Source organism: Zonotrichia albicollis, chromosome 1, assembly GCF_047830755.1.
Source record: "Zonotrichia albicollis isolate bZonAlb1 chromosome 1, bZonAlb1.hap1, whole genome shotgun sequence".
Classification (NCBI taxonomy): Eukaryota; Metazoa; Chordata; class Aves; order Passeriformes; family Passerellidae; genus Zonotrichia; species Zonotrichia albicollis.
In genome coordinates this window covers 130,221,589-130,247,956 of record NC_133819.1, presented here as the reverse complement: position 1 = coordinate 130,247,956, position 26,368 = coordinate 130,221,589, and the positions used below count along the sequence as shown (strand labels likewise).

The window sequence follows — 26,368 nt, the reverse complement described above, 5'->3', positions numbered from 1 at the left end:
AGGTGAACTTTGAACGTGGGCTCGGGCAGCCCGCCGGCTCAAGCGGGCAGCGCTCGGGTGCCTCAGGCAGTGGCGGCCACGGGAGGGGGCGAGGCTGGAGCTCCCCGACGTGCCCGCAGACAGCTCGGGGCACCGCACAGGCGGCAGCCCCCACACGGGACAAGGAGCACCTCGGGATAGCTCCTTGGGGGGAGAGAACGGGACACCCTCTCGGCTCACGGCCGGTTTATTCCAAGCCGTGGGGCTGCCGCCGGCACCGGGGCGCTGCAGCCGCGCACGGGGCGGGCGAAGCAGCGCGGGCTGTGGGCGGGAAGCCCGGCAGGTCCCGGGCCGGGCTCGGCGAGCTCGGGCATGCCGGTGCGTCCCTAGCGCGGGACGGCGGCCGCTCCGGCCTCACCTGCGAAGCGGATCTTGACGAGGTCCAGTGGGTGCAGCGCCAGGGTGGACAGGACGCCGCCGCTCATTCCTGCCGCCAGGTTCTCCAGCCGCACGTGCCGCAGCACGGAGCGCAGCGCCGGCTCGCGTGACAGCGGCGGCTCGCGTGACAGCGGCGGCTCGCGCGCCGTGCACGCGGGGCCCGCGGCACCCATCGCCGGCCGCGCGCGCGCAGGGGCGGGGGCGGGGCCGGGACCGCGGCGGGGCTCGCGGCCTCGCGCGAGAACGGCCCGCGCGGCGCATCCGGTCACGTGGGTGCGCGGTGCCGGAGCGGCGCGATGCGGGTGAAGGTGCTGAGCCGCAACCCCGATGACTACGTGAGGGAGACCAAGCTGGACCTGCAGCGCGGTGAGTGGGGCTCCGGCTCCGGCTCCGGCTCCGGCTCCGGCCCCGGCCCTCGGCGCGGCCCGGCATGGCCCGCCCGGAAGGGGTGAGGCCGGCGGCCCAGGAAGGCGTTCGAGCGCCCGTCGTCCGCGCTCCGCTCCGGTCCCGTCCCCTCCGCCGCTGCCCGCTGGCAGCGAGAGTCGGAGAGCTCGGGCAGGGCCTTTGCGTTTCCCTCTTTGCGTGCACCGGGAGCTCTGCCCGCGGGTGCCGCTCCCAGGCGGGGATTCCCGTGCGGGGCCTCTGCGGAGCTGAACTTGCTTTGCCGTGCCGCGGCCCGGGGCGGCGGCTGCCGGGAGCTCCCATCGGCGCGCCAGAGCCTGGGGATTCCAGAGCCTGGTCAGAGCAGGAGTGCGAGGCTGGGGGTTTAATCGCTGACTTGGTACCCCGAGATTGTTCTTGGTATTTCCTAGGTTACCTTTTGCAGTTTTTTGCACTTAATGCTGTTTCATTCCTGGTGCATCGAGTTCCGCTTTTTGCACATTCATTATTAAAACTGCCAAAAATTGTGTTGATTTTACACACAGAATAATAGGGTTTCGTAGGCTGGAAGGTTGGACTAGATAAGTCCCTGTGGTGAACAGTCCCACACCCGTCCCTGTGGAGAACAGGGACATCTTCAGCTAGATCAGACTGCTCAGAACGTTGATGGGCCATGTGCCATTTCATTGTAAAAAACTTTTTACTACTATCTAGTCTAAATTTATTCTCTTTAAACTTATAACTGTTACTCATTATCATATCATAACAGACCATCTAAAAGGTCTGTCGCCATCTTTGTCATAGCCCCCTTTAAGTACTGAGAGGCCACAGTGGGGTCTGCCCTGAGCCATCTCTTCTCCAGGCTGAACAACCCCAGCTCTTCCAGCCCTTCCTCATGGGAGAGGTAGTCCATCTGCTCATCCCTCTGCTCTTCTCTCCTCTGGACCTGCTCCAGCATGTGTGTTCTAATGTGTGTTCTTTCTATTGCAGTTCCAAGGAACTATGACCCTGCATTGCATCCATTTGAGGTTGCACGAGAGTACACAAGAGCTCTGAATGCCACAAAGCTGGAACGTGTGTTTGCAAAACCCTTTCTTAGTTCACTTGATGGCCACAGAGATGGCGTTAATTGCATGGCCAAACATCCAAAAAGTTTGTCTACTGTGCTGTCTGGAGCCTGTGATGGAGAGGTAAGCTTGCAAACCACAACAAACACGTGTCTTTTTTCTCTTTTGTGTTCTGCTGGCTTGTTTGGTTGGTTTTGCCTCACCTTACTTTTCTGCCTCTCTTCAGCATGTTACCTCTATCCTCACGCAGTTTTACTGCTCTGTAACTCTGCCACTGTACAGGGGAGACAAACTTGGGAGACAGATTGTAGTGAAAGGTTCATGGGTCAAGATAAAGACAGGGAGAGATCACCCACCTATTACCACCAGGGACAAAAGAGACTGAACTTGCGGTTAATAATTGAATTTATTATTAACAAACTCAGAACAGAATAATGAGAAGTAAAATAAGACCTTAAAATTACCTTCCCCCCACCCCTCCCTCCTTCCTTCCCAGGCTCTCCCTTCTCCTCCCCATCAGTACAAGGAAATGGGGGAAGGGGGTTGCAGTCAGCTCAATACAAGTTTTTCCTGCCTCTACTCAGGGAGAGGAGGTGCTCTGCTGCTCCACCATGGGTCCCTCCCATGGGAGGCAGTTCTCCATGTCCTTCTGCAGTGTGAGTCCTTTCCACAGGCTGCAGCTTTTCATGAGTAGCTGCTGTGTGGGTGACTGTTCCACATTGTGTAGTCCTTCAAGAGGAGGCTGCTCTGGGGTGGGTCCCCACAGGGTCACAAGTCCTGGGAAACCTGCTCCAGTGTGGGCTCCTCTGTCCATGTGTCCTGAGGTCCCTGCCAGGAGCCTGCTCCAGCTAGGGCTTGCCGTGGATCACAGCCTGCTTTGGGTGCGTCTGGCTTCGGTCTTCTCCACAGGTGCAGGTGGATCTCTGCACTCCTGTGAACCTCCTCCATGGGCACCAGGGGCACTGCTGCCTCAGCATGGTCTTCACAGCAGGCTCAGGAACCTCAGTTCTTCCTCCTCCTCCTTCCTTCACCTTGGTGTCTGCAGTTATTCCTCTCCTGTATTGTCGCTCCTCTCTTCTCTGAGTGCAGTTACTTTTATTCCTTTTTAAATGTGTTACCACGGAGTTGTTGCCACCATTTCTTATTAGCTTGGCCTTGGCCAGGGGTGGGTCTGTGTGGGAGCTGGCTGGCACTGGCTCTGCTGGACATGGAGGAAGATTCCAGCAACTTCTCACAGAAACCACCCCTGTAGACTCCCACTACCAAAACCTGGCCACGCAAACCCAATACATGTTAGGACTGCTCCCCCTAAAGAAGTTCAACTGCCAGATTAGCTAGGGTGAAGGGGCATACAACCAAAAATTTTTTTGGAATAGCAGGATTTCATATTGCCTAAAAAGGGCTAACCCTATGTATATATATATTTTATTGTTTTACATAACTATTTTAAATAGCAATCGAGGACTAGTGGAACTAGTGGCAGGAATAACTACCTGTCTTTTCTGAATTACCTGTCTTTTCTCACCCTTACATGGCTCATTTGATAGTACTTGAATACTTTGAAGGTATCAAGGGCAGTTTAAAGGTCTTCTAGGCAGTTGGTTGCTTTTATAGAAAGTGCTCATGTCATGCAGTATTATAAGGGGGGGGTTAACCTTTTCAGAGAGAAGGGGAACACATTTCTGCAAATTTCTTACCCACTGATAGAGCAAGTAAAGTACTGGGTGCTGTAAATACATAAAAATGTAAAAAGCAAGCTCCATTTCTTTGTTGTTGGTTTTAAATGAGCCCAAAAGCTTTTAAACAGAAACCTCTGTGAGAGGTGGACATCTATAGACAATGTAGTACAGCAGCTGAACAGAAAAAATTCTGTTGGTTCCAAATGTCTTTGTGTTTTTGTCTTTAAAAGGGTATTTTTTTGCTAAGTTTTTAACTGCTGCTGTTTTTTAGCAAGAATTCTAGTTCAAAAACATGGGAGTACAAAATGCAGAAAGTATACAGCTTAAGTCAGGGGGGAGGTAGAAACAAAAGAGCCTCACTTTTAAAATTATTTTTCAAGAAAGAAGTAATTAGTTTTTAACATGATAAAATCTGACCGGTGTCCAAGCCAGCTCTGCCATTTCATTACAACTTGTGTGGTCTCTTGTATTTGAATACTGAACTGCAGCTGTGGAAAGCTTACAGAATATTTGCTTTTTGTTTTTGTCAGGTTAAGATTTGGAACTTGACCAAACGACAGTGTATCCGCACGATACAAGCCCACGAAGGCTTTGTTCGAGGCATGTGTGCCCGTTTCTGTGGCACATCGTTCTTCACTGTGAGTATTATGGGGCTCCTCAGCAGTGCAGCAGCACACAGTACCTGCTCACCATCTGTTTTCCACTGAGAAGCTTGCTCTCTGCCATACAACATTTAAATATTGTATGAATACACTTATTAAATGTGTATGAACCTGACAGTTCTATTTAGGATGAAGTTTTTTCTGATGCTGGGATATGGACATCATTTAAGAGCATGGAAGGGATAAATACCAGCAAAGAGCTAACAGATGGTCATGTAATTAAAACTCCAGTAAACTAGTTTTTTTTTAAAGTAGTAAATGGATTTTGTTTATTGCATCTTATTATAAGATGTAAAAAAGTTAAAAAGTAACCATTTGCATACACATATACCATGTAAAAAAGTAACCATTTGCATATACTATGATTAAAAGTAATCTGATTAAATTAAGACCATTCCAGGTGAATAAAGCTTTATTAATTCATACACAACAGATTCAGTTGCATGTAAACTGCTTGGAAATACTGTGTCTTCCTGTTGGCATTAAAACAGTTCTGAGATAACACAACAAGAACTGTTTTTGAAAACAGGAAGTGTCCTGAAGTTGTGCTTTGTTTAAACTGGTCATAGAAGAGCCATTTTCACTACAGTATATTTATTTTTTCTAAGGTATGGACTAGGTCACAGGGACAGTAGTTAGGATATAGGGAAAGTCACAGTAAAAAATCCCAAGTGACTCCAAGTTAGTTACTCTCCTTTTGACAATGTCTGCCTGAAAATTGAGAGAGGGAGAGAAATAGTAGTAGTGCAGTCATGGAGGGGAGGATAAACTTGTACAGCTAACATTTTTTAGGCCTATTTTCTTGATCCAGGTCACTGCACAGCCCTGCAAAAGCTTGTGCTGGCATTAGTGCAAGAGGTAGAACAAAATTTGGGGCAGGCAACCAGAGCAACTGAGGTGGAAAGTGCCTTTTAACTGATTACAGGCTCACCAAAGTGACTTCCAGAAGATAATTTGCAGTTTAGGGTGATGAAAAACCACGAAATTCGGCCTTACAAAATAGCCATCATTCCAGCTCACCTTTTTCCTATTCAGCTATCTATAGTGGAAACTGGAAAAGCCTTGTGGATCAAGATGGGACAGTGGAATAGGTGAAGGAAAGGTGGTGGTGGGAAACAAGTGACAAGCTGGGAATCCATCGCCTGCTCTCAGAAGCCGACAGATCCCCAGACAGTGTCTGAGCTGCAGCCACTGTGGAGCCAGCCCCCACCTCCTCTTCCTGCTCCCAGTACAGCAGCTTTTATTGCAGAGCGTTGTTCTGGGCTATGGAATACTCCTTTGGCCGGGTCAGGACATCTGTCATGCCCGTGTCCCCTCCCAGTGTGCTGCCCACCCAAGCCTGTGGCTGGTGGGTGAGGCAGGGGTGGTGGAGACAGAGTGGAGCAGGGGGAAATTCACAGCCAGGGCTTGGGGGCTGTGTCAGGCCCGTTTCAGCCCAAATATGTTTTTCAGCCCTGATGTTTTTTTCATCAAAACCACAGTGCCATGTGGGCTGCTGTGAAGAATGTTCACTGCAGCCAGACCATGGACATGTTTTAATGACCTGTTATGACCAGGAGAGCTAATCTGTTGCTTGGAGGTATAAAATGGAACAATGAACAGGCAGGAGGAAGCATTTGTGTATATCACAGAATATTTTTCTGAAAGGATGCCTATATTTAATTGCAAAACACATCTAGCAAAATAAAAGGGAATATATTTACATAAAACTTTTCCAATATTTTCAGGTTGGTGATGACAAAACCATAAAACAGTGGAAAATGGAGAGCCCAGAATATGGAGAAGAAGAAGAACCTATTCATACAATTCTTGGAAAGGTAGTAAATCTGAGTTTTGATTTTCCCAGACCTCTTCTTTGGAATTTAGTTTGAATCATATCTTATCTAGCTTTTGAAGGAGAGAGCAATAATTTGATATCACCTATCATCATAATGGGTTGTAATTTGCTGGCATCAAATTTTATTATGGTATTTTTAAAGTATCTTCATGTTTTTATTGTGCTTACTTTACATGTAACCAGAAAGGACTCCTCTGATGCCACCAGAGACTGCTTATGTCTGTCTGTGCTAATTATCCCTTTCCTGCAAACTGGTCACATTTCTCTGTAGTCTTTTCAGATGGGGATTGTCAGTGCTTAGTCTGCATTACTTTTCATGAATAAGTTACTTCTCATACCAATCTCACAGCCATTCAATACAAAATACTAACTTTACATCTTCCTTATTGACAAAAGCAGTCTAAAAATAGATATTTTGGCACTTTGAATTTATGATAAGCTTGTGTTAAGACAAACATTAAATGCTTTTTTCAAATTGGTTTGAAAGTCTTTAGTTAATGAAATGTCTGTGAAATCCACTCAAGTCCCTACTGAAAATACAGTTGCGCTCTTAAATTTTTCATTTGGTTTAAAATCAGCCAGGATTTTGTAAATATGCCTTTAGTGCCAACTCCACTGTAAATTACCAAAAGATACATACATGCATCTTAAATGGAAAAGAAAGCTTGCCTACTGGAAGGGGTACATCTGATAAGGTTTAGTTTCTAGTAGCAATGGTGACTTAATTTTCAGTAATATAAATGAGAAAAACCATGTGAGACTCCACATGCAAAGATTTGTTGATTTTTTTTTTTCCTAACAGAACATAGTTGAATATTTGTACATACAATTGAGTTTTAAAATTTTTGCTTTGTTTTTTGTTATTTTCCCTTAAAGACAGTGTATACAGGAATTGATCACCACTGGAAGGAGCCTGTTTTTGCTACCTGTGGCCATCAAGTGGACATTTGGGATGAACAAAGGACAAGCCCCAAGTGTTCTCTGACTTGGGGTTTTGATAGCATAAGCAGTGTAAAATTTAATCCCATTGAGGTAATGATTGTGTAATATATTGGAAATTAGTCTTTTTTTGAACAATATGAAATGTAAACTCTGTTTACACCATCTTGATTTTTTTTCTTCCAAATTTAGATTTTGTGTTTTAATGGAATATGTAAGGAGATGCATATATAGATTTTGATGGTTATATTATTTTGGAATGTAGTACCATACAATTTTATCTTCCTATCTTTCATCTCTGCTAGTGTGGGAGAGGAGAAATGAAAGCAGAGCAGTCTCCATTCTGCCCACAACAGCAGCATACCTGGTACCTCAGTCATGCAGTGTAGCAGTTAAGTGGCTGTGGAGCTGCCAGTTCATCTGTTCCACTATTCTACTCCCTGTGACTTCTCACCCTTCCCATGGCAAAACAATTGCATTTGATCTTTTACAGCACTTCTGTTATACCCCTTGGCTGGGCTGTGCTCATAGAAAAAGTGTTTATGAGGAATTGTCTGTTAGTTTTAAAGCAGAGGGCATTGCATGGATTCTGGATCTTACAGGGAAAGCTATTTAAAATGTTTGTGCTGGGTAATTAGCTGCACAGAAAAATTGATGAAGATATTTCCTTGACTGAAAAAGAAACAAACTCATGACCAGCTTTGTGAAATAGCTTAGGTATTTGATGTAAGCTGTTAACCCACTCTTGAAGTATTCAAAAGACCATACACACTGGTTTTGGGCTTTTTTTTTCAGACTTACCTTTTGGGAAGCTGTGCTTCTGACAGAAATATTGTGCTGTATGATATGAGAAAATCAACTCCATTAAAGAAGGTAATATTTTTCTTTTTAAGATTAGTTACTGGTGCTAATAATCATACTGAATGTATTAATAGCATGTAACTGTTGGTGACAGTAGAGAATGGGAAGCTCTGAAACCTGAGTTAACTGAGTTTTCATTGTGTGAGTCTTCTGAGTTTGAATTAACGTTGGGATTTAAACAATGCAGAGTTAGAAAGGCCTTTTTCTGCATTCAGACAGGCTGTCATGCTCACTCTGTTGTAATTCTTGATCAAGTGCCTGACCTGACAGCAATTTAACATTAAGAACTTTATGTTCCTGTATTGCCTTCTGTCTATGTATGTGTGATTTTTTTTTTTCCTCTTCCTTACCAGAAGGAAACAAGCTAACTTCACCATTGGAGAGCCTTGCTCTGTATTTAAAAAGGTTTTTTTCCTTCAAAGGGAAATAAACCCTTCCCTATACACCCACCATAAACATTCAGAAATCCTTTGCAGTGTAATCAAAATAATATTTATATGTGGAACATACCGATGACCTAAAGATTCCTATTTAACAAAATATTTGTATTTATTTAGATAAGAGGCTGGTAATTCATACACACCTATCAACCCTCAATCAAGTTCAGTAGTTCTAAGCCCCAGATCTATTTAACAATATTCTTCTTGAAATGCAATATTCTGGCTTGTGAGTATGCACTCAGTGTTACATGCTGTCTGCAGTGTCATTGAGCTGATACACACTACAACATTAAAATGGTACTTAGTTATAAAAAAAGAAAGTTGTTGGCATAGCAGTGTTTCTTTCTCTCCCTGTGCCCCAATAATTTTTAGTGAAGTTTCATTTGGGCCACTGAGGCAGTGCTTATAAAAACTTGTCAGTGATGCCAGCTAAAGACCTGAATGTTCAAATGAGCCCAGCCAGTGCTGTTGAGCTACAGCAAAGGATGCAGTTGAGTCCTTTGTGAACTAAGTTTGAATCTATGAGAATTTTACATATGTATATATGCTAAATATATATATTTAGCTTACACTGTACATACGTGTGCATATAGAATTACTGTAGACTGTGTGCAGATGTTTGTGTATGTGTATCTCATGTAAGCAGCATGCTGAGATGCATTTCCTGCTGGAGGAATTACGCACTTAGGTTAGGTTAGGACTTCCTTGCTTCCATGGGCACAGTACTGCGTTTCCTCCTGGGATAGGGATAATTCTCCTGTGGAAAGGAGGTGAAATGTCCATTTCTGCATTGAGAGCTAAGAGCTTTGGAACTCCTAAGAGATTGGTTTTGCTTATTAATGTTACCATACTTATGTATGGGCACTGATTTCTGGCGCTGCTGCATTCCTGGGATTTGATCAGCAGAGCAGTTGGAACTCAGTGGCAGTCCCTTCACGAATGGAAATAGGAGTACATCACACATGCATTCCTATTCACACAATTCTCACATTGTGTAGCTCTGTTGCCCATTTGTCCTGAGTGTGGGTTTCAAAGCCTTTAGTTTAAAAGGGAGGGATGAGATAGTGAGATGCTGCCTAGGCTCAAAAGAAGAGCTAGTCTAAAAAAAGCTGGGAAAGATGAATAAAAGCAGTTCTCTTGAGACACAAGAGGAAAATGTTTTGATAGGAATTGGTACACTTTAAAAGTCATTCTTGTGCAACCTGTGGGATCAGGAAAGCTTAGGGGGTTGTAAAGATAGACTTTAGCATTTTAGCAGCTGACAGGAGCTGTGTTTTCTCTTGCTTGTTACATTCTTAGGTGTTCATCTCAACCAAAAACCTTGCTGATAGTAAAGGAAGACAGGTTAATTATTTGGGTAATGTTTCTGTATTAAAATAATGTCAGCATTTCCAGACTGACATTCTTTGTAAGCAACTGTTCACAGTTAAAATAATTAAACCCAGAGAGCCAAGTCTTCAGGTACTTCACAATTTTGACTTGTCCTAATGGGGACTTAAACTTACCCATTTTCTAAGAAGATGTACAATAGATTAAAAATAGCAGTTAGAAATGGCTCTGGCATGGGTTTAGATAGTTCTGAAATGCCATTATTAATGTATTTACAGTAACTTAAATAACTTCCAGCCAGGTTGCCTTACATACTTGTTACTAAACCTAATTTTAGAACTGTAGAGTCAATCTCATTTCTTAGGCACTATTTTACTTCCAAAAGCCACTGCTGAAATCAACTGAAGGCTTGTAAATTTTGGTGTAAAATAGAGATTCAGAGCATGACAGGACTTGACTGCATTTGAAAGAGCTGGATTTTAGCAATATTGAAGTTATTTTGTAAAATGACCTAAAGTACTTATAGATATGGTGGGCTAATATTAATTGTATGCTCATTTTGCAGTGGCCGGTGAACTTGTACCAGGAAGGAATAAAGAACAGTCCTTGATTATTAACTTCCCAGTTTTGTGCAAGTTTTATAACTAGAAGAATACTAAAATCTGAGCAAATTCTAGTAGTCACATTAGTGTAAACAGAGGACATCTCAGTGTCTGCTTTTTAACTAGAGATCACTTTAGAGATCTGATGGTTACATTCCCTTCTGATTGCATGCAGTTCCTGAAATTAAGCAGTGTTCTGCAGCACAAACTTTGTAATGAACAGGGTGGTGTCACCTAGGGAATGAGGATTTAGGGAGAATGAGAATTACAGGAATAGACACACATTCATTGCAATCTTTTGGAGGGATGTTCAGTAAAATCATCACTTAACTTGTTTTGAGACTGTGTTCATTACCGTAAGGGTTATAATTGTACAACTATATTCTGAAATAGGTGTGTAAATTTATGGTGTTAAGTGTAGTAAGCCAAGAATAAAAATGAGATTTGAGTACCATACCGTTCAACAAATTTCAGGATTTTTAAGTAGGATTATAGCTGGCCTGGAGCATTGTAGAAAATCCTGTTTATAGAGTTGTTCAGTTTGTTAATCAGTTGCTCTGTAATTACACATCCACTTTGTGTCAGGCATACTGTATAGCTCTTATTTTCAAATAAATGGTTGGAAATTCCTCTCAGACTCGGCAGAAGCCAAAGCTGCAGTGTCTGATGTGTCAGATTTGTCCCTGCCTTGCCTTGTCCCACAGGGGCCCAGCTGTCTTCCAAGGTGGGGACATCCAACATACAGCTTGCTAGTGCCTCTTGTCTAGTCTGCAGTTAGAAAGCAGAAGGGTTTTATTAATCTGTTATCAGCTGCCTTCCTCCCACTTCAGGGCCAGCTGGCCTCTTTGTTGGCCATATGCTTACAAGCAGCAAGCAAATCTTACAAATGTGTGAGATATGATTCACTGCTGGTACAGGGAGAGTGCTGAGTACCTGACAACACAGTAACTTCTGTGTGCCTTGCTTGGCACTTCCACAAAAATGGCAGCTGGCCAGGAGAATTGGTGAACTGCAATTTTCGACATAAAATAATGAAGGCGTAATTACTGGGAGAACATAAACATGTTACAATTGCTTTGCAAATGTTGGTTCACAGCTTCAATTAATGACTATGTCCCTTGAAATAACCATTTAATTAGGTGTGTCTATAGATTACTTAACTAAAGGTTCCTGTAAATAGGACAGAGAAGTGAAAGTTTTTAGAAGTTCCAGATTTACTCGTTGACCACTAACCGGTTGCCATGTTAAATGGCCACTTAGAAGAATTTGATTCTAAGGTGATTTACAGAGGAAAATTTAATTGTTGTGTAGCCCAAACCAGAAGCATGTTATGAGGGACAGGAGGTTCTTGGGTCTCACTTCTCACACTGCTGAGGAAACATTCTGTCACGTACTATTTCTCTGCCATAGTTATCTATCTACTAAGTCCTTGTCTTCAGGGAACAAGGAAGGAAGTTTTGAACTGCAGTGAGTATTTTATTGCCTTTAACAAGGTAGCAATGTGTAAATATATTTCAGGTTATCTTGAACATGAGGACAAATACACTGTGTTGGAACCCTATGGAAGCTTTCAATTTTACTGCAGCCAATGAAGATTACAAGTAAGTGTAACCTTGATTTTTGATAATTCTGGACAGGTTAGCTTTTTCATCTGTATCTTGGTTGTTTATGATTGTGCTAAAATAAATTTTAAAAGACTACTCAAACTCTAAATTTGAATTGCTTTATAACCTAGAGAATTACAGGAATACTGATTTCAAGAAATATGAATTGATAGTAGACTGCCTCTCTCTGTGTATCTCAGAACCTGGGGGGTAAAAAGCAGTGTAACTTAGAATAAATGCAGCTGAATGCAAGTATAACTTGAGATGGGCCCTGGAAAATAAGTACTGTTGGTCCAGTCTGAGGCAATATAAATGTTTATTTTCTTGCTAGCTCTTGTGAAGCTTGATACATTGCACTGATCAGCCATTCTCATGAGAACATTTCTTAAAAAAAAATAAATTAATCTTTTGTGAGATGGTTCTGGAGACTGCAGTACTTATCCTTTCAATGTCTCGGAGCAGTTTTTTACTTTTGAACAATACTATTCATGTGAACAGCTAATCTGATATTGAAAAAGCTGTCTCTTCAAAACTAGGCCATTGCAAATATGCTCCATATCCTTTTTTCCAGGAAGTCAGTGATCTAACAATAGATCACTGTTTTCTTCTAGAACAGGAATTTTATCACTTATCTTAAGGCTGTTTTTCTAAGGAAATGGAATCTGGCTCAGACCTTGAAAGTGGTGTTATATTCAATGTGCTGTTTTTCTTGTATTTATGTTATGGTAAAACTATTAGACTACCTAATCTGTTTGTTTATAAGTTTGAGGTTTTTGTTTATGGATTTGGTTTTTGTCTGGTTTGGGTTTTTCAATTTTTTTTCTTCCTCTTGCTAAACTAAAAATTATAGCTGTTGCTGTCAGGGACAACTGTTCTCTTGCAGCCTGAAGCATTTAGTGTGCAAAGGCAAATGCACACATCAAAAATGCATATGCAAGTATTTGCTGGTTATGTGGAGTAGCAGTTTTGAATAAGATGCTGCATACTTGGGGAATTTAGAAGGAAAAAGCAATAATCACCATTGTAGTATTCAGTAAGATATATTTAATTTCAGTTTTGCATTCATCTGCAGAAAGGAAAGTGAGAAAACTGTTGAATTAATTTTTTATCATCATAGTCCTACTAAATAGTATATCTTAATCAGGTTCCAATAAATGCATTGCCTGTAAAACACATATGCTTATTTGATGATCTGCATATTGATTATGCCTTGCTGCTTTATTCTGAGGGAGTAGAGGTACGCTTTATCTGAGCTTTCAAGTCCTTAGGAGCAAACCAGCTGTGGTGCAGCAGCTGGATGTTTACTTTTAACATAAAACACCTGCCTTCCATGTTTTTCTGTGGATAGTGTGCTCTGCTGAACTAGCATCTCCGTGGGTAAGGACCAAGCTTTCCCTGCACTCCTAGACTTGCTACACGGAGCTTTCCTTGCGCTTGTCTGCCTAAGATAATTAGGCAGTAACAAAGGATGCCAACCAAATGGAACTTTACAGCAGACTCTGAAGTACTAGGAGGTCACAGCATGGCAATATTAGGAAACCTTTCAGAAGTGATGGGCTTGCTGTAATGATTGAGGGGTGCTTTTACAAGTTCAGGGTGCATACTTACATGGGAGGATGGAGTAAAGGAGGCCAGTGTGATGCCTGCAATCTGACCCATGGACAGATGATGAGGTGGAGCCTATCTGTCCTTTGATAGGGAGCAAGAAACCTGATCTGATAACTAGATCCTTTGATTAACAAGCTTCTTTCAAACCCTAAACAATGCCATTTTCTTTCTTTTCACCTGTTATGAGCTGTTTTAAGGAGTTTCCTCTGCAATATGGCTCTATCCTTAAGTGTGGTTTATGTAAAATGTACGGTTTACTTAGGACTTGTTCTGATACTAAGCTACTGATGTATTTATTTTAAAGCTTGTATACTTTTGATATGCGCTTTCTTGAATCACCTGTGATGGTGCACATGGATCACGTGTCTGCTGTCCTTGATGTGGATTATTCACCCACTGGGAAAGAATTTGTGTCTGCCAGCTTTGACAAGTCCATCCGCATTTTTCCTGTAGACAAAGGTCACAGCAGGTGAGTAGTTTTACACCTTTCTCTCTCTTCATTCCAGTGACTTCCTCCCAAATCCTCAAAATTACTGATTCATTCATTAACATCTTCATTGGGGCATTTCCTTCCTGTTGAAATCTTATTGTGTTGAAATCTTATTCTGTTGGTAGTTTGAAACTGACAGGCTGTGTAGTTGACTTAGTTCTGGAGTATGGATCAAGAGTAAACTACTTAACAAGTGGCAGTACTTCCACAATATGGAATTAAAATTAGAGTGGATTACTGTGCTCATGTCATTTGTATTTTACCATGGTGAATCCCATTTGATTTCCCTGTTGATGCATCTTTAATGTTTTTAGGTTGCTTTGTTCTGTTTCTGTCACCACTTAAGTTTGCAGTGTATTACAGCATTGTAGCATTTGCTTTCCTAGGGATTGTCTTCATCCTGTGTGGATGATTGCTGAAGGCATTATGTAAAATAGATTGCTGTATGAATTCCTGAGGATCAGTTTGAGACCCTTTTGTGATCTGTTTCAGTGCACTTACTACCTTTTGTTCATATTTTGTTAACCTGGTTTTGATTTGTAATAGAGCGCTTTGAATACAATTCACGTGGAGTTTGTTTTTCATGTAAGGTTTCATAAGTCAGTATATTAAATATTTTGCTGGAGTTCAGATTGAATCTACTGTGTCTCCATTATTTTTTTTTTGTTTTCTTTCAGTTTCATGAAAACTGGGCAAGTTATCTGATCTTTCTGGTATCATTTGATCTTCATAAACCTGCCTTCATTATTCTTTCTTGTCAGTTCTTCCTCCTTTTTCTTTATTCTTAACTTTATTTTACTTCTGCTTGACTTCCTCTCTCCAACCTTGTCCTCCCAGAAGGTTGTTACTAGGTCAAGTTCTAGGTGTTTGAGGGTGAAAATGTTGAAATACTGGTTTGGTGAAGGAGTATATTTTTATTATTGATTGATGAAATTGTGCATACTGTGTAACTGTTTGTGCTCCTATGCTGCATTAAATAGTGGGAGGGGCTATTTACATTCCCTCTATATCTAATCTACTGATAGTTTTCATGTTCTTTTTGTCTTGCAATAATACTTTAAATGTAATTAGATGGTGCAGTTTCTTTGTAGGTTTGGGGGTTTTTTTCTGACTTGCATTACTAAAAAATATGGTTAGCAGCTTCCTTGTATGAATTAAGAATGTTCACAGAAGTGGTGATAGGTAAAGTTAACACACATCACTGAGGAGAAATTTTCAGACCCCATAGCACAACAGGTAAAGGCTTTATTTGACATTTTAGCACATTGTTGCCAAGGCCTGTGGAAGGAGCTTTTCTTTGTCCATGCTTTTCCCCCTTTTGTGTTGTAGCCATAAATCTAGTGAGGAGAAGCTTTACAAATTAAAAATTTTGCCTCATGTAAGCTGATTAGAGTGTTCTGGTACACTTAAAATTTTTTACAAGCTGGGCTTCTTTAGAATTGCACAGTTCATATTAATCTCACAGAATGGAGAAAGTCTCTAAATGGAAGATCTGATCCTGCATGGAAAACTGAGAGGGCATTTAGGAATACCTGTAAATAAGGATCCTGGTGCTATTCTAGTTTTTACTTGTGATGTCCTTCCAGTCTGAAAAACTCCTAACTGCAGTTGCTTTCTATTTTATTTTTAAATGAAAATTCAAATAGTGAAATTGTTTAGCCCTAAGAAATAAGATTTTTATGAAGTTGATTAAATTTAGTAAATGCTTAACAAACAGAACTGTATTTCTGTGCGAACTTCTAAATGACAGATCCAGGTTATTTGGCCATGTTTTCAGTTTTTCCTGTCCCTGAAAAATGACATTTAATACCTTGTGATGACAGCCACAGGATAGGCAAAGGCTGCAAATTCAAAGTATGAAAAGCAAAATTACTTAGTTCCCCAAGGTGAGTGAAGAAAAGCTTTGTTACTGAGTCATGTGGTAGAAGCCAGGTAAAACATAGAAGTTCTTGTGAAGGTGCAGATGTGCACACATGCCATTGAACAGTGAAAAGCTGACGTGAGTATTCATGTTTTCTGATGGTAGTTGTGCTCAGTCTTCCACATAGTTGTTCTTGTAGAGTATTGCTTGCTGGTGAATGAAAAGAGGTGATTAAGCTTATTAAAGCTTATTTATTCTGATATATTGATTACTTTTCTTGCAACCATTTCAGCTCAACCTCGTCAAGTTTTTCCACACCACTTGAATAGGTGTTGCTTCTGTGTTTCTTTTGCATTATTACTTGGGTTTTCCTTGCAAAAATAACTGAATGGAAGAAAGAGAATAAGTTGCAGTGCATGACTGATGCATCAAAGGAATGACTATTGGTCGACAATAAATAGACCTTACTTCTTCCTTCTTTTCAGAATGCTAATAAATAACTAGAATTCCCAAAAAAAGTGTATTTAGTCCTTTATTTTTATAGCAGAAATAAAAGAATTAACTTGTTTGATACATACTTCAAAATATTAGACAAAAATTTAACAAAAGTTTAGACAAAAGTTTAACTTAAATATTGGTTAAAATGCAGCATGCAGAAACATTTTTCAACAGCACTTGTTGAGCAGGAGACTGATCAGCAGAAACTAAAAAAGAAATGGAGTCCATTTTTGGGTAAAGGAGGGAAATCACAATGAAGAGTAGCAAATCCATTGCCATATCATAAATGGACAGCTGGGAGGTGTTTCATTGCTGTTTGGTGTCAGATTCTTTGGCACCTATTTTTCGGCATTCCCATTCTGTAATACTCTCAATGTAAAAGCATATTAATCAAAATTACCTCAGGAGCACTATGCATTTTATACTGTATATCCTTAGCATGATTTGCAAAAAGAGTTAAATAATAATTCATTACTATGATTTCTGTGAAAGCACTTATTTAAAAAGCATCTTATCCTAGGTAGTCCTTTATCAATCTATCACACTTCTTTTGAATCTCTATCTATAGGAAGGTAAGATCAGCAGTGTTTAAAAAGGTCAGATTTATTTAAAAACAACAGCAAGAAACTACAAAAATATTTTGCCTTGAACAGAATGCTCTCTGCTATTTGAAAGGTAATGGTGAGAAAAGTGATGATAGATAATTTAAAAATGTGTCTCTGCTCTAGGGAGGTTTATCATACCAAACGAATGCAGCACGTCATCACTGTAAAATGGACTTCAGATAACAAATACATTCTGTGTGGCTCAGATGAGATGAATATTCGCCTGTGGAAAGCTAATGCCTCTGAAAAACTGGGAGTGGTAAGAGTTGCATTTTGCTTTTTGTTATCACAAGATGTTTGGGGGTTTTTGTTATAATAACAACCAGTTAGCCGTTTCAACTTTTAAAACTTGTTTATGAAGGGAAGCTGTAAAATTATGTTATGACATTTGTGTTTAATTTGTAGATTGACATGTGCAGTACAGCTCATTGCATTTATTGCAGCTTATAATAATGAGAAGAAAATGAGATGCCTCATTATTACTATACAGATGAGTTCTTTTCGTCTGTTTTAATGGTAACAGTAATTATCAGTTCTAGCTAAACTAGAATTGAATTTTTTACGTGTGTGCTAATGGTTAGAATTCATCCTTTACCACTGGGAAAAAGGTAATAAATTGTGTTTAGCCATACTTAGATAATTCTGTTGAAGTTTAGAGTCACTACTTTTAAAGATTTTGACTGGAATGTGATTAGTTCGTATTCATTCATGCAGTTTGTTAAAAAAAAAGTATATTAAAAAAAAATCATGCTGTGATAAGCGTATGTGTTGTAAAGTAGGCTATTTGAACTGATGTGTAGTTTGACACCAAGATTTTTGTTAACCTTTGTAACTCTCAGATACCTATAGGTCTAGAGGTATCTCTCAGATACCATCTGAGGTCTGCTTAATTCAGTGTATGTCTGTTTGGTCGGGGTGTTCCTAGTGTGAACGATCACCAGCCTCATTAGAGATGACTTCTCTGTTATACTTGTTCAAATGTTTGTGTACACACAAAGCCCAAATGTTCTTTCAGTTACCAATTGCATAGATTCATCTGCACAGTTGAGTCAAAGTACTGAGTGACTTGGGAGAATGAATTTGGCACTTTGTGTGCTGGGAGTAATCCCTTTATGTAGCTTTATATTGTTAAGGTATTTTGGAGGTGCTTACATTGCCTTTTCTTAGTCCATCAGCAGAGCTGTCAGATAATGTCTGGGGGAGTTTCTGCTTGGTCTTGTGAAAGGTTGTGGGGAGAGGAAAGGGAAGCTGTGACTCGGGGAAGAATGTGGTACAGCTGAGATGCTGGATCTCTTGCATACTGATTACCTGAAGCTCCATCAATGTGAATTATCTGTAGGAGGGAAGTGAAACAGAGCTGGGAGAGGTGGCAGGTCGAGGGAGTGGAGGAGTACTTTGGGCTACACTGGACACAGGATAATTGATGGACTGCTGTGCTCTCTGAAGCACTGCATGTGGAGCAGCACAGTTAAAATACATGTATATCTTTAGCCATGGCCTGCCATAGGTATTGGGAAGTCCTGTTAGTATACCCAGTTTTGCTACAGAGCAGTAGATAAAAAAACCGCACAGCTTTGTGGTCTCTGCCGTAATTCTGATTACAAATGATTGTTTATGTTGAATTTTTTATTTTAATTTTTTTAATGGATACTTTTTTTTTCTTTTTTTTCTTCCTGCTCTTCTGCATTGATTATTGGTATTTTCCCATTGGTGCTTTGGTCAAAGACTTAATTATCAGTTCCATAGTTGCTTATTTTGAGACTTTACTTTAGGATTTAACGTTCATGTTGAATTTGTTTAGATAGTGCAGTGTTGGATAGAAACATTGTCTGTGTTCCTTCTGTTATATCCATATGCCCATGGCAACACCCTTTTCACCTAATTTTATTATATTAACTGACGCTTTCTCTATTTGCTCACTGTATTTTTAGCAAGAGATCATGATGTTTCTCTATAATGCTGCTCTGTAACAGAATTGTCTGGTATTTTTGACATTCATCTTTACTCTGAGCCCTTCATGTGAAGGACAAGTGGGTAAAAAGAATGTCGCAAATATAATTGTCGTGTAGAAGCGTTCCTGATATTTTCAGATGTGAACAAAAAGTTCACTGCACTGACTACTAGATGGCATTGGCTGCTTTTGTTATGAAAGAGTAAGGATAATTGACTCTGGGAAGTAATAGGCAAGCTCAGCTACTCCTACATTGCAGAAATGTTGCATACCAAAAGGACAGCTTAGCTGTTGTTGAAGTGTTCAGGACACAGAGTGGTAAATGACATTCTGCTCTTTTCTGTAGTATTTGCGTCAGCGAAAACTGGCCATGGATGGGCCTAAAAAAAGCCAGTACTTAGTTGTGACTACTGGCTGTTGGATATGGTCTGCATGTTAATACTCTTGTGTTCCTTGACCTGGCAGGAGTCCTACAAAAAACAGCCTTTGCTGTTTTCCCTTGTGAGTACAGTGTTGTTGCTTAATGTGCCCCTTGGGGGCTGCACCCACAATACGGTTCTGCTCTTGTGGGATCATTCCAGTGAAGTTTTTGTAATGTCTGTAAGGGTGTGTATTTCTGTCACAGCACTTGGGCTATTGGCTCCCAAGAGAACCAAATCAATAGCTATCTATGACACAGGTCAAGGGACATGTGGTTTATTATTTGATTTTTTTTTCCCTGTTTTTTAAATTATTCTTGGGAGGATTTTTTTCCTGTTTTTCTTTTTTTTTTGGTTGGTTGGTTGGGTGTTTTTTTTACTGTCAGAAGTGAAAATCCTCCCATAATTTATGATCCTATCTTAGACAAAACACCTTGCAACATTAAAAAGTCATCTTAAGAGGCAAAACTATTTAGAAATACAGGAAGAACTTAAAAGGGGCGTAGAAAAATTGCTCTCACTTCAGAGAACAGAGAAGAATTTGTGAAAAATGACATTATAAAGAGAAAAGAACATTTCACACCTCTGTATCTTATGTGGTAATGTGTTCAAGCATGGTGTTGTTGAAGCCGTGAATTTAGCAAGACACAGAATTTGAAGCTGTCTGAAGTGGCTATAGTTGTTTAAAATTTTTTAGAAGCACTATGAAGTTTTATTTTTCAGATGTTTAGAGAGCAATTGTAGCTAATAGGACTCAGGAGTCCTCATGGCTTATCATGCTCTTGGATATATCTTGGGAATGTTGCTTGGATTCAGTGCAAATCCCTGTTTGATCCAGCCTGGTAGTTCCTGTGATTCTTAAGAATGCAACTGTTAATGGCTATTTAGCAGGTTCCACTGATGTTTTTTTAGTATCTGCTTCTTTTTTAGAGTGTTGGTGTTCTTATCTTCACAGACATATGCTTGCTTATTTTATAAGTGTCCAGTCATTCCACAGTCTGTGGCTATTTTTTGAATGTTTTGAATATTCAAAGCTGAACATTCAGTAATTCTGTCAGAAGTGTCAAAATATGTCTTAAATGCTTAGTTGCTTGGTCTGCTGTTTTTCTTTGCTGAGAAGATTTGATTGAATGACTCATCCAAAGGTCACTGTATTTCTGATATAATGCTAAAATTTTGCAATACATTGTATTTTAAGATGGATGTTTTTGTGCTGGGGGTGGATAGAAATCAACATCCTGACTGAGAAAGAAAAATAGTAATCAAACATTTTTTTTCCTTTGGTGAGTACTTAGTTGTTTTTTCACATTGCTGAGTTCAAAGGAAGTTATAGTGAATATGTGATACTCAGGTTGTGGCTGGTGAACATTTATCCAGTTGGAAAGTTGTACTTTCTGAGCTGTTCCCAAGCAGTCATCAGTTCTGACATGCATGTTTCTTTTGGGTTTTAATGTATTTGGCACTGCACTCATTACTCAAAGTCAGTGAAACATGAAAGAAAGAAGAAAAGTTTCTGGAGGAGCCAGAGGCATCTTGTGTCTCTACTCCACTGACAATTGAGTCAGCACAGGTTTTACATAGGGGTAACAAAACCCTAATATCTGTGTTGGAGCTACTGCAGAGGTTGCTTCAAAATAATTTTCTACATTTAGCTTTTAATAAATTTTCATTAATTGATTAGTATGTATTATTAAATAGGATGTAACAGGTGTTATTTTTAAAGCAGTGAACATCTATCTCAGCATGCCCAGAAGCAAAAGACTCTGTTAAGACTTGAGAAACTCTAGACTGTTCAAATACATAATATGTGGCTTGTTAGGTATGTTTGATGCTTTTTTAACCTGTGCTTTTGAAGAAGTTTGGGATTTATGAAAAGGAAAATGATTTTGACTTTTGAAGAGGAAAATAGAGCCTGATCTGAGTGGAAAGGCTGAAAAAGCAGCAGTAATATAGTGGATTTCAGTTAATAGTGTACAATTAATGTAATTGATAGAAAGAAAGGGATAGACTGGGTTTCTCCAAATTGTACTGAAAGTAATGAACCATCAGTAAAACTTGTAGAAGCTGTATTGCTCTTCAGTCTACCACATTAAAAAAGAAACTATACCTGCACTTCTTAGAGTGTGAATTCTTAGTAACTTAACTTCTGTGAGCAGCAGCTGCAAAATTTTGTCTCTGTTACTTTTGTGAATTAGTACAGAGCAGTGGGTTAGGATGCTTAGAATTTTAGTGAAACTATTGATGAATGAGTGAACAGTAGTGGAGCATAGGTTTACTGCTTCCTTAAAAATGCAGAAATAGCAGATTTTGAGTATGGGCTAGTAGAGAAAGTGCTGTTAGAAGTCTTGGTTTTGATCTAGCAAAGTGCATTAGCAGGAGCACGTCAAAACTGTCTTAAGCAATTGTTTATCCTTTCAGTCTGTTTCTAGTATGTGGTTCCATTTTCTGAGATAATGCTGATAACAAGCAGTACCAGACACTGTGGGTCATGGCATTCTTTTCATTGTGATTTTCAGTTTGTGATTCAGTGCACCTGCAACTTCAGCCCTGTAGCTATGATTTTATGCTCTTAACATCTACATTGCCCTACATTACCTTTCTAGTTTTTTGCTTTTGTCATCCATTTAGATGTAAAGAGATCAAAAATTTTGGTCCAGGAAAGAATGAATAATGAACTTCATGGCTATAAATTTAGAAGGTGTTTTCCTCAGAGCAATAGAAAAATAAAATAAGACAAGCTATAGTGTAGAAAATTGCTGGGATTTTTCTGGATTCTAAAAATATATTGCATCTGTGCTCTTGCCTGCCCTATCCCAGAAGGGCAACCTGAAGAGGACAGATAAACATTCATTTCATATTCTCATGCTGAATTACAGAAGTCTTAATAGTGTGGAGTTTTAAATACAGCCCTCTTGAAGAGAAGAATTTTTTAAGGGTGGTTTTAGCTTCTAATCAGGGCTCTGCAAAAATGCTTACTTTCCTTCTGCTTAGATGGAAAAATAAGCGGTCTGTGTCAAGAGGGAGGAGAAGAGGCATGGGCAGTTTACTCGAAGAGGCATTTTCCTATTGCTGACAACTTGGTTGCTTTTAAGAGTTCTTTCTCCCTTTTTTCACCCTAAGTATTTGCTGTGAAGTCCTCCTGTGTAAGGGAGTCTGCCACATAATCTTCATTTTTCTCGTGTAGGAAAGAAATAGCACGTTCATTATTTGAACATAGGAAAAAACAGTCATATGTCACCTTTAAGTATGTCTTCCCCCATGATGTCACATAAATCCTAATTTATTACGTATATTAAATTGAAGAGTGTTCTAGTCCCTATAAATAAAATCTCTGATCCTGCTGTGCATCTTCTCCAGCCCAAAACAGAATGGGAGGTAACACAGTTCTCTTGAGCTGTTCACACTGAGCTTTGTAAAGTGACTTACAAGAGAAAGCTGGAATTCAGTGCATTATTGCAATGTGCTTTCTTAGCTATCTGCTACCTCTCATGAAGGAAACTTGTCATTACTGCAACATTTTCTTTTCCCATCCTGTGGATGAGGGTGCACTTGGCACAGCTGGGTGTATTGGCTGCTGGCATCTGGTAGTTAGGTGGAAGTCACCAGCTGTGTCCCTTTCTCTATACCACATTACCCATAAAAATGGAGTCAGGCTCCACCACCTCTTAATCTATATTATTTTTTTAAATAAGATGTCCTGGATGTATCTTTAATTTAAAGAATCACCTCTTGTCTGTAGAATCATCAAGGTTATACTAAATAGGCAGCAATTTGGTCTTCTAAAATTAAAGAAAAATCATTGCATTTAATTAAAATAAAGCTCTTTAATTTGGATTATGTTGGCAGTTTTCTGCAAATTGGAAACACCTGGGATTTACTGAGAGTGAACCAGCTATTCACAGGCTGGCTCACAAGGAGGAATTTCAGTAAAAGGGGGAGGGTAACTTTAGTGGGCTAAGACTGTAAACTATACTCAATTTCAATTTCAGAGGCCACAATGAGTGTAAGCAAAGCAGAAGGATTTGGATTTTATGAACAAGAGGGTGTGGAGAAACAGGTCACGAGCATCATGTATCTCTGATGTTTGAATAAGAATTTTTTGAGCCATGAGCAACTCTGTATCTGGTACCTGGTTTCCTTAATGTCCCAAATCAGAAGCTCCTTTGGGGTAATTTTTATCAATACTTGTTTTCAGACCATTTATGGTATTCTGGACCAAAATCTGAGTGTGATAATTATTTATTCAGAATTCATGAAAAATTCTACCACAAGTCACACACAAAAGTGATCTCCGGAGTGGAGAATAAATAGCCAATTGCTGATTTCAAGGGGGGGGGGGGAAATCATGTGTCTCATTATATTGTAAGTGAAATTTCCAATTGTGTGTGTAATAAAGTTGTTTGGTTTGTTAATGCTTCTTTTTTTTTTTGTTAGAATCAGTTTGTCTTTTCTGGAAAGCAAGAAGTTAGTGACACCAAGTCATTTGCAAAGCTGAATAAATAGAAGTTGCATGAACTATTGTTTTACTTTTAATGTTTTAGGTGGAGATAGCATTGTGACACAAATGTGGGATGGCAAAAGACTGGTGCCATGGTTTAATGGAAAATGTGAAGGGTTTTTAAAATGTCAGAAATATTGGAGTTAGATAGTTTGGGCAGGTGGGTAGGAAAAAGCGGATGGGATTAAAATCATATTAAATTTATATGAACAGATTTTATATTTATGTGAAAACTCACTAGACTGAAATGCAGCTGAAATTCCCAAAGATCCAAGTAAATCCAAAATACATAGAGGTTGCTCATGAAGCAATTCATGCTTTAAACAAAACCACAGGAAACACATATTTTTCTTTTTGATAAATAGACATTAGGACCAAAGGGAAAAAGCCTAGTTGAAAAAAAATCTTCTGTAGATTGGCTGTCAAGAGAACATGTTTCTTACTTTTGGTGTTGTTGATGGTGGCTTGGACAGAATTTTAAACATGAGTTGAAAAATAGTCTTTTATGGCAGTACCAGCTCGCCTGTATTTCCTGTGGTTGTGATACCAAGACTTTTTTAGCTGCTTGATGCAAGTTGGAGCGCTCTGTGTGCTATATAGTGAAGCTAATACTTGAAATCTGATCCATGCATTGTGCTTCCCAAGGGATCAGGGTGCTGGGTAAGATTCAGGCCACCTGAAGAGCTTTCTGTAAAGCTGTTCATGAGGGCAGTTCCTCTACAGCATTTATAATTGCACTGGCTAGTGATTAAAATGCCTGAAAATCTTTGTTTTACAGGGAAAGTTGGTTGTCATCCGAGGTTAGGAAAGATTAATCAGCTATTTATGTTCTCATTTTTCACTCTACAGCACATTAAAATCTAATTCTCTGGAATTAAATTTGGTTACTCCACTCAGCTTTAAAATGATAATGTTTTGTGTTTGAGCATTGGGATATTGTTGGAATTTTAGGGTTTTTAATACTTACCTACCCATATTCTGGAGGAATTTACTAGAAAGAAGCCATTTGAATGAAAAGTTAAAATTTTGTTTTGTAGAGGAGATTGACAGTTAAATCCCTGTTCCTTTATAACATGCTTGTCTGTGTTACTTTCCCTGCAGCTTGCACCCCGAGAGAAGGCAGCCATGAATTACAATCAGAAGCTGAAGGAGAAGTTCCAGTTCCACCCGCAGATCCGGCGCATTGCTCAGCACCGGCACCTGCCCAAGAGCATCTACTGCCAGATCAGGGAGCAGCGCATCATGAGGGAGGCTCGGCGCCGCAAGTGCGTGCTCCTCCTTGCCTTCACTTTCTCTTCCTCTAAATAAAACCCATCCCTGCAGTGCTGCTGTGGCCTGTGGGAGTGATGGAGCTCCTTTGAGCATCTCAGTGAGGGATCATGAGCTACTGGATTGATGCTAAGGCAAACGCAGATGAGTGCCAGTGGCAGTGAGGGCTGGCTGCTTCCCAGAAGCACAGTGAAGACATGGCAACAGATGCCATGCTGGAAAGGAAAGAGCCACAGTGCTGAGTTAAGCATGACATGGTGCCCCATTGCAGTGGAAATAGGATGGGCTGTTACAGGGTGTGTGGGGAGGGTTTTTTGGGTTTTGTATGGCTTTTTGTGCGTTTCTGGTTTTGCCTTTTTTGATAATGCCAGATTCCAGGATGAGTGTTTTATAGCTCCTGGATTATTGCCATGTTGGAATTTCTAGGAGTAGAAGGTTGCTTACTCTGCTGTAGCCATTGAATTAACAGTAAAGTGGTGGGTCTTAGTCATCTTGATTAGCTAAAAACTCCACAAACTTGAGCAGCTGATCGTGTTGACATGAAAACAAGCTGAGCTCCCAAAGAAAGGCTCATTTGAAACCTTTCTAAATTAGCCAACTTTAAAGTTACTTTCAAAAGGGATGGTCCTTCTTCCCAAAGGAGTATATGGCTTTTGGTTATTAGAAACAGAGCAATTCTTAACTTATTAGGCTGTCTTTGTAGGATGACTTCATTAGTAGCTTGAGGAGGAAGACAGTATTTCTTAAACATTTGTGCTGACTACTGAGTTTCATTTTTCTGTTTTGTTTCTAGGGAACTGAATCGTCGTAAGCACAGCAAGCCAGGATCCGTGCCCCTCGTGCCAGAGAGGAAGAAGCATATTGTGGCAGTAGTGAAATAATTGTTTTCACATGTACAAAATGCCACAATGAAAGAAAAATGTCACAATTGAAATAATACACTGTACAATTTGATGGACTTTGGTAAGACAGCATGTGGTTCCAGAAACATGACTTTTCTTCCAAGTTTGTTCATCCTCTTGACTTCTCAAGTCATCATCTGTTTTGAGTAGTTATGAGAATTTCCCCTGTAACATTTTTTTGTCATTTGTCTGATTTTACTGGCCCAACACTGCATATTGCAGTGGAGTTTGACCCTTTTGATACAAGCAGATAACTTGGTGGAGAATATCTGTAATTCCAGTTCTATTCCTTGGTACTGTTACTACAAAAAAGGGATAAAATAGGTTAATACTTGTCAAAGCAAAAAAAAAAAAGCTCCACACGGAGTTACAAAAATTATTGTCCTTATGCTGTCGTTTTTAAAAATTTTTATTTAAACAGATTTAATAAAGTGACCTTTAGCAATGGA

General features: G+C 40.0%; 2 protein-coding genes across 2 annotated transcripts in view; one reads left to right on the top strand and one right to left on the bottom strand.

The window, feature by feature from the left end:
• The window catches only part of SLC25A32 (solute carrier family 25 member 32), a 14,652-nt gene extending 14,027 nt beyond the window's left edge, over window positions 1-625 (bottom strand). The window contains exon 1 of the mRNA XM_005479697.4: window positions 398-625. Within this exon, the coding sequence (XP_005479754.2) occupies window positions 398-590 (193 nt within the window). The 5' untranslated portion in view covers window positions 591-625. The remainder of the gene's footprint in view (window positions 1-397) is intronic.
• Window positions 625-26,368, top strand: DCAF13 (DDB1 and CUL4 associated factor 13). The gene is made up of 11 exons (XM_005479449.4): window positions 625-783; window positions 1,789-1,988; window positions 4,075-4,182; window positions 5,934-6,023; window positions 6,920-7,075; window positions 7,778-7,855; window positions 11,733-11,815; window positions 13,731-13,895; window positions 17,004-17,139; window positions 24,850-25,013; window positions 25,811-26,368. The coding sequence occupies exons 1-11, from the start codon at window positions 714-716 to the stop codon at window positions 25,896-25,898; spliced, it is 1,338 nt and encodes a 445-aa protein (XP_005479506.1). The 5' UTR covers window positions 625-713; the 3' UTR covers window positions 25,899-26,368.